The sequence below is a fragment of the Siniperca chuatsi genome, linkage group LG7, assembly GCF_020085105.1.
Source record: "Siniperca chuatsi isolate FFG_IHB_CAS linkage group LG7, ASM2008510v1, whole genome shotgun sequence".
Lineage (NCBI taxonomy): Eukaryota > Metazoa > Chordata > Actinopteri > Centrarchiformes > Sinipercidae > Siniperca > Siniperca chuatsi.
The window spans coordinates 12,989,158-13,001,306 of NC_058048.1; the positions used below are offsets into that span (position 1 = coordinate 12,989,158).

Consider the following 12,149-nt stretch of genomic DNA (forward strand, 5'->3'; position numbering starts at 1 on the left):
AGATAGTGCTGAGGTATAATTTCCAAAAAACCCACGAAATGGCAAAGATATTTTGCAGCTAAAGTTGAGAAAACTGATTTTAGCCCTGAGGAGATGAAATTCAGACTTTTTATTAGGCTATCACTAAAGTGGGGGTGCATGTGTCATTCCTTTTGAGAAACTACATTTCAGATGATGTTATTAGAGAGAACAGATTATGTATTTCAGGTACTTTCTTTACTGTATGCACCTACAGTAGGGATCTTCAACCAAATCTCATCTTCCATAAAAAAAAATCCTGGGCTTGATGTTATTTAATTTAGAGTGTTGACGCAGTTTATATAAGTCCATGCCTGTTGTTAAAATGAATTGATACACTTTAAGAATCGAACGCCTATTGTCCCTCCAGACGAAAGAATGCCTTTGAGCCACTGACAGATGTAAATCCTAAATGCAATTCATGCTTAACTTGCAATTTCAAATGAATGCGTGATCAAAGGTGACACATCAGAATTGAGTGAGAGAGAGGATTAAGCATGTGCGTCCTCTACAGCTAAATGCTTCTCTCGTTTTTGCTTTCTCTCTTGATGTCTTTTCTAAAGACCCATGTCCTTGCCTAAACGACCAACAATGTCCTCAGTTATCCAAACATGTTCTGTGTCCAGAATATCCTCGCTAAACGTCAAATTCTACAAAGAAATGTTTATATAGATGAGTAATTTGTAATTATGAGTAATCTAGCACCCTTTTTTTAATTTAAAATCATTTCTTATGTTTTTAAAAGCCCGTTATAGTATGTTATCTTCAGTGTTGTGTCATTTGCCACTATCACTGTAACTGTGACATGTCACAACATGAAAAGAATGGAAATGTAAAATGATGCTGTAAGCTTGTGGAGTTTTGGTAAAGTGTGTAAATCAATGTTCACAAAGACTGAAAACACCATGATTAAAAACTATATATAGCAACTTAATGGTTACAGAAATAAGCTTATAGCCAACAGCTCAGTAGTTAGAATCATAAAATCTGATTACAGGATGTGAGAGAGTCTGCCTCTCCATGTCAGCTCAAATAACAATCATAATTTTGTTATGGTGTTGTCATGATTTCCATTTCTGCTAAATCTATCCCAGCATGCACTGAACAGAAGGCAAGAAGAGCCTAAAAATGGCTGATTAACAACCACTCAAAATGTACCAAACAACAAACAAATGTGTACAGTTGTGTAGTTTCCCTGTTGTCAGCCAAACCCAAATCAGTGGCATTAACTTAGCTTCACTTGTAAGGCCATGTTAAGTTGTGTCGACATGCCTGGACTGACACTGTCATGCTGAGAGTCCAGGAAGCAGAAAGTAGGGCAGACAGAGAACTGAAGTCCAGCAAGAGTGCAGTTCTCCTAAGCCAAGGAGGGGGTCAAACTACTGAAATCCTCGAGAGTTTGTGTTACAGCAGAGCTGACAACTCTGTGATAGCTTTTTTTTTTTTTTTTTTTACATTTTCAGTCAGTGTTATAAAACACAACAGAGATGCATTTACTCTACAAAACCATCTCCCTTTAATGAATTGCCTGCTGAGACTAAATTGAGCTTTTAACAATCTTTCAGCAAAGGGAAATTGCACATTTAATAACATCTACTCAAGAAAATCTTCTGGTATATTTCAAGCAGCAGAGAAATTATTATAAGAAATGATGTTCCATTTGTAGATGCAAAAATAAATGTACTTTTCCAACTCATTCTCAAGAATGCAAAATACAGGCTCAATCCTCCTTTCATTCACAGAACTGGCAACAATGCTAACATGTCTCTCAGCACGTCAACAAATGATGCAAAATTCAGCATCAGCACTGGCTGACAACATCGCAATTAACATTGTTTATGGATTAATTAATTCATAGTTATTTAAGGTGATATTTCTCTTCCATCAAACCTATGCACAAGGCACTTAAAGACCAGTTCTGGTATGAAGACTACTTCATACCAGGCTGAAAAGCAGTGGCTCACTGCCCTCTCTGGATGAGAAGTTTCACGTCTGTCACAGCTATTCAGGTATATTTATTTTATCATCAACTCGCATATACATATGAAGTACAGTTATGAAAGGCTGTACATCTTTTAGAGCAAATACTGGTCAATCATAAATCTCAACAAATGTTCAGTTAGTGCATGTCATCCCCTATCTTCAACTGCACTATCAAATATAGGCAAAAAGCTCAAAAACATAATAATAAATAACTGTCTGCCAAACAGCAGCAAGGGAGCACCAGCAACCTGCTGCAAAAAAGAATATTTTCACCATCTCCATGCCCACAAGCCACTCACAAGGAGCAGGTTGAAGAGAGTACAGTTTTTAGATGTCATCTGACATCATTTTTGCCTTAAAATTCACACCGTTATCTCGCTGTCATTTGAGGCCCAACGAGCATGCCTCCTGCAACTTTAAAAACTCTACACTAGAGATGATTTGGTCCATCTTTGTTGCCAAAAGGGTGCGCATGTTTCATCATCCACAGTATGCTACTCACCATGGTGCAGCTGCCCTCCGTGTCGTCGTCCAGCAGGCCCAGTCTGCACAGAGCTTTCTCATTCCTCAGCCAGTACTCCGACGAGTCCAGCACACTGTTGCTGCACAGCACCTGCAGCACACAGATAAACCCAGCTCAGGTACAGCAGCACTGAAATCACACCACACAGGGAGCGTACATCTCCACACACACCGTCTGAGTCACACATTCACTTTCATCTACCAGCCTCTGTGCTTCCCCCCTCTGGTTGTTGGGATCAATTGACCTTTTCTCCAGGACTTTCAGGATAAGTGTCAGCGGCACAGGATCAATAATCTGTCAGCTAACCAGACACTGCACAGTATATATACGAAAGTTATTGTTTCATTTTAGGATGAAAGCTAGTCATAGAGCTGCCTTTGTCAATGACAGACAAGTGTCTTTGTCCTACTGACTGATATACTCATAAACTATTGACTTTTCTGTTTTAATAACCACCCAATTACAATGCCAATTTGTCTACAAGGGTGAAATTATACTGCATAATTTGCACTCCAGTACTATGTTCTGAATACTGCAATAACTCATCTACTGCACTGTTAACTATTTCCTTTCCATAATTTACACTACTTAATATTCATTGCACTACTGTTCTGCCCAGTCCAATTCATTATTGTACATATCCATCAGTATACTTCTGTTTATAGTAATGCCATCTGTATATAATGCCCATAGTACCACTTGTAAAACATTTTCATAATATTGCTCTATCCTGCATTTATGCACAGATTTTATATCCTGCACTTATTGCACTTCTGGTTAGACCTAAACTGCATTTCGTTGCCTTGTACTTGTACATGTGTAATGACAATAAAGTTGAATCTAATCTAATCTAAAATTAAAGATTCCCTTGATGCTTATCACAGTGCTAGGGTTTGACCATGTGGTATATTTATATGTATTTATTTGTAAAAGAAGAAAAAACAACAGATAACAGATTAAACTCACATGCCATAAATAAAATACTTCTTATGCAATTACTTATGACGGATATTATGTGTGTGCTGTTCATTCTCACTGTGTATTTTTAGTAACAAATCCTGCCCCCTCACGCTTGCACCCCCAGGAATAGGCCATCTGTGCAGGCCCTCGGCCAGGTAAAGGTGACGTAGACTCGGCTGATCTCACTGAGAGCGATCATATCAAAGGCTGCTGGCACAGGTCAGCAGAGCACGAGGCCCAATTATAAGAAAGACATCACCTTCGTCTCTACAGGACACTCAAGTGGAAGTCAGTTAAGATCATGAGCGGTAGGCTAATTAGGAACACACACCAGCGAGTCCACCTGCACATACACATACAGTAAGGGGACACACACAAATAAGACCTACACACAGTTTGAAAGGAAATTCAATCTAGCCTCCACCTCAGCCCACTGATCTGTGCTATTTCCCCTCCTGTTTCTCTGGCGCTGAGAGATGATAAATCTACTGGGTTGACCCGAGGGCCTGGCTGTTCCTCTTATTGCACAACCCCTGGGTGTCACAGGCACCCCGGAGGAGGAAATGAAAATCTCCTCCACTGCTGGAAACACACAAAGAGATAAACTGACGCAGAGACAGATATGATGGACAGGTGCGCAGGCACATGAGCAGAGAAAAAGAAGACAAAAAGAAGAAGTGGTCATACAGCAGACAGACAGAGGAACACACAGGTAGATAAATGTACACTTCCATCCCAACACAAACACAAGAGACACAGTTCCGTTTTTACCTTCTTGCAGGCGCTGATGGACGAGGCCACAGTGCTCTCTGTGCTGCCGCCCTCCAACTCGACAGACTCTGAGCCTTCAAACATGGCAGACGACTGGAAGTTACTACAAGGCAAAAAGGGCACAGAGTTGACTTAGTCAGAGCAAGTTCTTGTCAAACGCTAAACACCTCCCTTTTTAAAAAACAAGTCTGGGATCAGTAGGGACAGGTTATCCCTGCTCTGACTGGAGCAGCCCCCATTGCCTGTCACATTTGTTGACACTGTACAGCCGCGGCACTCTTCTAATGAATTAACCAGATAGCTAATGTCGGACAGGAGAACCGTTTCAATATTCTGAGCTGAATACTTAATTCCTTTGCCTAGATCATTCCCAGCCTAGCATGACAGGGTCAGGGCAGCTTCTGATGCCCCAGTTTGCACTTGAGAAAATGTACCAGTTTATGGTCAACCAAGGTGACATCTCCCATCATTTATTGAAGCGTGTAAAGAGTTTTAGGTGTTGGTCTTTGGATGTCAAGACCTTTTTATCCCATTATTATTTATGAGAAAGCACCTGCTAAAAATGTTTCTTTAGGGATTTCTGTGATTTCTTCTCTCTCTGCATGTATTGCATAAATGCACTCATGATACAGACTCTCCCTAGCATGAAGGCGAAGCCAACTGCATTTGGACCCATTAGTGAACTGTCGCTTTTTGCAGAAGGCTATCAGTGTTTAAGAGACCTTGCGATTTCTGTAAGAGAAAATATCACACACATACTGAATTGCAGTGAAGCATTAAAGTTGCAAAAATTCACGGCCACTTTGCCAAATCATGAAATTTGACTTTGGCAGCAATGGCGACAGAGAGGGTTACAGCAGGACAAACAGGGAAACACAACACATGACCTTCATTTGGTACAAGAGGCAAAATTAGTCAACAATCTGTAGTGATGGGAATGCTTGTCAGCCTAAACGCAACATAACAAACTCAAAAATCCCGGGAAGGCGTCATTATCCTCCGTGCATGCTTTCGCTGAGATAAGCCAAATCGAAGCTTATCTGGAATGGCATTAATGAGGATCAATTTGGTAAATAAAGAGGCTGGGGATGCATACTTAAACAGGAGCAGCTGTTTTTCCTGTAATCCACATATTTCAAAGCAAATTAAAAGCATTTCATTTTGAAAGCCCCAAAGGATCACAGAACTGTATCTATTTGCAGTTAATGAACATCCCTGATGGAAATAATTGTGTCACATGAAAAGAGAGTTCACTGTGAATGGCCGGACACACACCAGAGAGAAAAAAAGATGTTGTACTGGAGATAAGTGGATATGATTTTCTTTAAATAGGCTGCTGTATCTGGGAGACACACATCAGAACACCCATCCAACACACACACACACACACACACACACAAAGGCACTGATTCTGCAGTGAATATGTTGGATGCATGCAGAAAATTGGAAGCAACGACACTGTAAAAAAATGGAAGTGAAAACCACTGTAAAAAAAAAAAAGACGATAGACTGGCGTGCCAGTGGTGTTAATGCAAATGTTGAGTGATTTTTGCAGAACATTGAATTAGACAAGCGGGATGGATTTTTCACGCACGACCTCCTTTTCTAATCTATGCGCTTTCCATCACGACAGGGTGATGATTGACAGGTTGGTGGGCTCTCGTGCTCCCGGGGCCCCAGCTACCCGAGCAGACATCAATCTTTTGTGAGGACACAATTAACCCCTAGAAATGTCTGGCTTTCAAGGACAGCCTCCGGTGCGCTGTTGTAATTTATCTTGGAAGCTTGTGTGGTTGAGGATTTTCGCCGGATTTCAGAGGCCAGCAGGACAGTTTATTTGGTGCCCAAACAGGCAACTTTTGGTGGTAGCCATCGGCTTTCACTGCTTTGGAAAGCGTTTAACTGCACATGTGGTAAGTTTAGGTCTTAAAGACTGCAGAAAGCTTTAATGTTATCTCTAATTTTGACAATTACCCCGGATGAAAAACAACAAGAGGACTAAAGCTTATTCAAAAACATAGTGAAGTGGGAAAATTGAACATTTAATCTTCATTGCCACGCATTCCTATCAGCATTCCTATCAGCCAGGCCAGGCAAGCTGAAACATCTTGTCCACTGCACAAACACTGACTACTGGGAAAGCGGCTTTACTGCAACACTCTGCGTGGATTTTGGTGCGCTTTTTCAACGCCAGACACAAACTGACTCACTTTGCATAGTCAGAGATGGTGCATTGTCACCTCAAACTCACTTCATTCCAGTGCTTTTGTTAATAAAAAAAAAAAAAAACATAAATAGCCTACTGTATTTCAAAAGGGTGTTACAAATATCACAGCAAATATGTGAACTATTGTAGAAAATTATTAGAGTTGCACGATAGATGCAACTAAAACACTAAAAAGTAGATGTTCATTACTAAATATCAGACATAGAACTGAACTGCCTGTGGAGACATTATGTTGATTTCGTTTGGGAATATGCGCAACATCGACATTCTTTTTCATCCCGAGATAATAAGCAGTCTCTTACCTCGGCGTTTTCAGAAGGCACTTTGCGCCTGCCATTCTGTCAAAGATAGCCAAACTGTCCTCAACCGGTGTGATTATTTCCTCTGTGTGGGCAGGGGGACAGGGAGAGGTACAGCGGAGCGCCTCGACGCGCAATAGTCCCCGGGACACTCTCCGGTCCAGATGCGCATCCCCGAACGAACAACTGAAGGAATCCCAGACTGCTTCACCGTGACAGGAGGAGGACTGTGATGAACTGAGCCCCGCGGTATCCGCAGCAGAAGCACACCACTGCCTGCCCTGCGCGTCTGTCCGCCAAGTACGGAGTGCAGGCGCAGGAGCCCCGCGTGGATCAAACGTAATGAGCTACACGACGCAGGCAAGGGCATGGATATGGGCAGCGCGCGTGCGTGTCGACGCACACGCACGTGTGCAAACAGACGCACGCGCACACGTACGTAGTTGTTTTGCTACCAATACACCAAATATGAACCCAAGTTAACCACTTACAGTATGTGTTTGTTATGACAGACTGAAGGCTAATTAATTTATTGAGTACGGGCGTGTATGTTACACTGAACATATATAGATACATAAAGTACCACTAACAGCAAAGGCGGCAACAGTAGTGAAATAGGGAATTAATATAGTAAATAATAGTAATTACATATCTCCATCACAACTGGAATAGATGATTGTTCTCAGTCACATGATCTATACAGATGAGAGGAAACCCAGACTCTCCTGTCTCAGCCCTTTTTAACTTTCAGCTGCATGTGAATTTCACTTCCATTGTTTCTCCTGTTGTTCAGACAGGAGCTCTGCCTCTTGTTACAACACAAGGTCAGTGCAACAGATTTTATGGCTGACCTGCCTTCCCCCCCCACAACAAGCAAAAAGAAACCAACATCCATGAACGCATTTCAAGTGCTTATTTTCCTGCAAAGCAAGAGCAGACCTGCCTGCTGCTACTGTGTGACCCAGCTATAGGGGATAAACTTAGACACTTTCACTGAGCAGTCTCCATGGAAATACCAAAGTCTTCTGTGTATCTTCTTTGGTATTATTACAGTCAGTGGATTTAAATATTTTTTCACATTGTCCTGTGGTAACTGTCTGAGTGACAGCGATAGACTGATAGATTTTAACACGTTGGAACATGATCATGTTGTCTACAGAGCCTAACTGATACTGGATTCTTGAGGTCTCAATGTTAGTATAACAATATTGATATCAGATAATGCTATATCAGCCGGTGTACATTTTTTAAAACAAACACAATGTTATCAAACATTTTAGATTAAGGTGCCTTAAAATTGGTCATTAGAGAATTTTCTAGTGGACAAACTATTACTGCAATTTCTTGTTACTTACCAGCCGACATACACACCAATACGATATATCTGTGATAAAATGAAATCAAAAATTACAAAATTGTGTTTTATATAGAATACTGTTTGGACTTAATGTTTTATTTCATCACTTACTGCATTCATTTATTTTTTTGGCCACTTGGGGTCAGCACAAGCTGTAAACACAACTGTGACATTTAATCACCATATAAAGTTGATATGGCGAGTTAGTACGTGTTAGCGAACAATTGCCTATTTACATATCCAGCAGACACGGAGCAACATTAGCATTCGCATTCGCATTCGCATTAGCATTAGCATTCATTCATTCACTCTCCTTTTAGCTCTGTTTTTGGTCTCCACCAACTCCTGAGGGAAATATCTGCCTCTGAGCAGGTAGTGTACCGTTTATCAGAGCTTGTTTGCTACGTCTGGAAGCAATGGGGAACTGCTTTGTTGGTGATCATTTTCTGTGGGTTCGTCACTGAGTGATAACTTTGACATTATGCATAATCACCTTTTTCACAATACTGCAGCTTTAAAGTTGTATTTTATATTTTTTGTATTGTAATAATTATGTCAGTACACTAATGAGCTAACTAGTTGTCAGTTTTCTGTGAAAAACTGTCATTGGTAGCCAGAATCTTAATGGGGATTAAAGTATTAGTACTCAAAGAATGAATAACTTCCAAAAAAATTACATTTTTGATATTTTTAACATCTTAAAAGAGCATATATCATTTCACTGGCACCCCTCTGAGCTGATGACCAATGTAAAATATAAGGAATGCACACACACCCAAAATTGCCACTTGAGACATCCGTCATCTCCATCACCTTAGCAGCAATAAGAGAGCCTTGAGAGTAATATCTACATTCTCTGTATCTGATGGTTAGAGTAAAAATTCCCTCCTTGGTCCAATAGAGAGGTCACCAAATAATCAGGAGGGGGTAAAAGGAGCCGTGACCTTCAGTTCTCTATTATCCCACTGAGACTGTGTCGGGGGAATACAGTGGTGGGTGAAGAAAATGGAGGATATTCAGGAGAAGAAAGTACAGAGAAAGCAGGGGTCCTGATGAGATCTCTGTGTGTGTGTGTGTGTGTGTGAGTGAGTGAGTGAGTGAGAGAGAGAGAGAGAGAGAGAGAGAGAGAGAGAGAGAGAGAGAGAGAGAGAGAAATTATGCTTTTGTGGATTCGTACGGTGGTTATTTTCAGCGTGCCCTCTACCTCAAAGAAGATAGATTTTTACATGCTGTTATTAGCTTCCATATTATTTCTCTCCCTATAGTTGCCATTTGCTTTCATTCAACAACAACAATTCAACAATATCAAAACCCAGTTTCTGTGATGGCAAACTTGGTGTAGTAATGCAACCCACAGGGAACACATGTTTACAGAACACTTGCTAGGCCTAGCCTAATTAAATATAAAACATTTAAATTAAATTAAATACCTTTCCCATCCATATATATATATATATATATATATATATATATATATATATATATATATATATATATATATATATATATATATATATATATATATATATATATATATGAGCATTTTGAATTAATACACACATTAACACATTCACAAAGTCCTCAATGAGGATATGAAGTTGACTAGCACAGCCAGTTTCACCCAAATCTTTCATTACAGATTCTGATATAAATAGCAGAAGTCCTGCATTAGCCAGCACTTCTCACCAACTGTTAATGCCCTCTGTAGTTATGTACTGTACCATCTAATTTCATGCTTCTCAGCTGGGGAAAACTGTTTTTCCAGCTGAATATTTTCTAAAAACTGACTACAATGAGATGCTAAAGAAGCAAAATGTATTCTTTAACATGGACCTTGTAACAAAAAAAACAACCTGTTTTAACAATTTAAAAACATAAAAGTGTGACAGCCATACAACTGTAGGTCATCACGCCAAAACAAACGAACAAAGAATAACAAACTATCAGCAGGGGGAAAAAAAGCTTCAGAGTCACCACAGCCAGACTTATTGCATAAGCACAAGTGTAAACAACAAATGCAGTATGTAACACACTGAATCATCCACATTTTCAATTCCTCAGAAGCTACAGTAAGTCTGACAACCCTTTTCAGACAAACTGAATAGAATGTCATCACCCTCCTTCACTCTCTGTATGAGTGTAAATACTAAAACCACCTTAAACACAGGAACATTGATGGGATGTTCCTTACCAGAAAACAACTGTGTGTGTATGACATGGCTTGTATGTGTGCACTTTGTACACTTTTACATATGTTTGCAGCACTGGGCAATGATGAAATATTTGTAACACATTCTAAACACAAAAACATGTAAAAATGTTTTACATTATGTATGGGAAATAATGGGTTTTGAATACAGACAGTTAAGAAAAATTAAATGTACCATATTCATACTAGGTGCGATGGAAGAAAGGTATAATACAGTGTCGTTGTCGTTATATTTCCAATACATCATATTAATCTGAAAGTAAGGTTAAGGGCAGGTTGCTGACTTCATCTGTTAGTGGTTGAAATCTTGATCAGGTGACTAGTAACTTCAGTAGAATCATGTGCATGACACAGGAAGGAATATGAAGTATGGAGCTGAAAGTATTTTGGTTTTGGCAGAACAGAAACTCCCACATCATCTCTCAGATTTTGATGTTTGGTGGTGGCCCTTAGACCTTTAATGGTGACCCAACTACAATATCACCACAATCCCCTTTATCACCTGCACTGTCTAAATATAGATGTAGGATCAGAGGTAAGAGCATGAAGTATACCAGCATCACGACAAAGCCAGAGATCTTTATGGGAAGATGTGTTGGGTTTTATGCTGTTGAACAGATTTGCATTTTTGCACCCTACAGTACAATATTAAGCACTTTTAAAAGCCACAATTAATAAGAAAGATAGTGAATTTATTGAATTATGACAAGTTAGAATAGTACAAAAAAACAAAGTGATATTGATTGCTCAGTTCAATTCTTTTTATATGACTACGTATCACAATTCACAGCTCTTATTCCCTGTTGAATGCATTGAATGATCAGTGCTATTCATATGTAATTATTTGGCAAGTCACTGAACCAGTAATGACTATTTTGCACACGTGTTTTCAGAGTAAATCCAGACTTACTTGATAAGTGCAATATAACGTGTATGACCGGGAACGGGACAAACACAGACAGTGTGCTTTAAACCAAGTGCTTGTTTAATCATGTAACAGCATCTAAAGCACCCTTCCTGATGGCGGAATAAGAGGAGACTCTTTCGGACAATTTCTTTTGCTTTTCGAAACAGACCACACCAGGCGCAGACTGGCCATCGGGAAGTTTGGGAATTTTCCCGGTGGGCCGTTCTTTTTTCCCTAACCCCAGCATTATACCATAACCTATATACAGATAATCAATAGGTCATCTTAGCTGCAGCGACACGACTGGTGCAATCCATAATACCAGGTAGCAGTTACCATAACAACTGAAAGATAAGATAACGGATTTATTTAAGCGGTCTGCAGGTGATGATGAGGACGGTGAAGAGGCAGAAAAATCAAAGACGAGTGAGCAGGGAGCAGGTGCTTTGTCATGCTTACTGCTGTGAACTAGTTGAATGAAATAACTAAAGAACAAAATGTTTTTGTTAACCTTTGGGTTTCAATGCTAGAGTCCCGTGTTTAGAAAATGATAATCAACTTCAACTGTAAATGGGTAAAATAAATGTAAATTTGATCGTTTTCTTCTAGACTACTCATGAATTCTTTTTCGCATTATTGTGTCAGTTCGAATTTGGTGTATCAAATTGGGGCTGCTTGATCACAAATTCCCAGGCTGCTTTTGTTGCCAGTCTGGCCCTGGACCACGTCCGCTTTACGCAGAGATTGGCCTAGTATGCTGAACAGTAAAAGTAGGCAGGGTTTGAACTTCTCTCTAGAGCTGTCTTTCGTCATTCTTTACACAACAATATTGGTCACTTTTTGCGCGTGCAGCCATGTACAACATCATGAATGCCTTTGAGGAAACACTTTCTTT

At 39.9% G+C, this 12,149-nt stretch overlaps 1 protein-coding gene across 6 annotated transcripts in view; it reads right to left on the reverse strand.

The window, feature by feature from the left end:
- Positions 1-12,149, reverse strand: part of LOC122879371 (SPHK1 interactor, AKAP domain containing) — a 128,945-nt gene that overhangs the window by 21,648 nt on the left and 95,148 nt on the right. For 4 of the 6 annotated variants that reach the window (XM_044203379.1, XM_044203381.1, XM_044203383.1 and 1 more), the window contains exons 3-4: positions 4,256-4,358; positions 2,504-2,614 (exon numbers count right to left, since the gene is read on the reverse strand). In XM_044203379.1, the coding sequence (XP_044059314.1) occupies positions 2,504-2,614; positions 4,256-4,358 (214 nt within the window). Of the gene's footprint in view, positions 1-2,503; positions 2,615-4,255; positions 4,359-6,784; positions 7,159-12,149 lie in introns of those variants that run through there. The other 2 variants (XM_044203382.1, XM_044203384.1) reach the window with 2 other exon arrangements.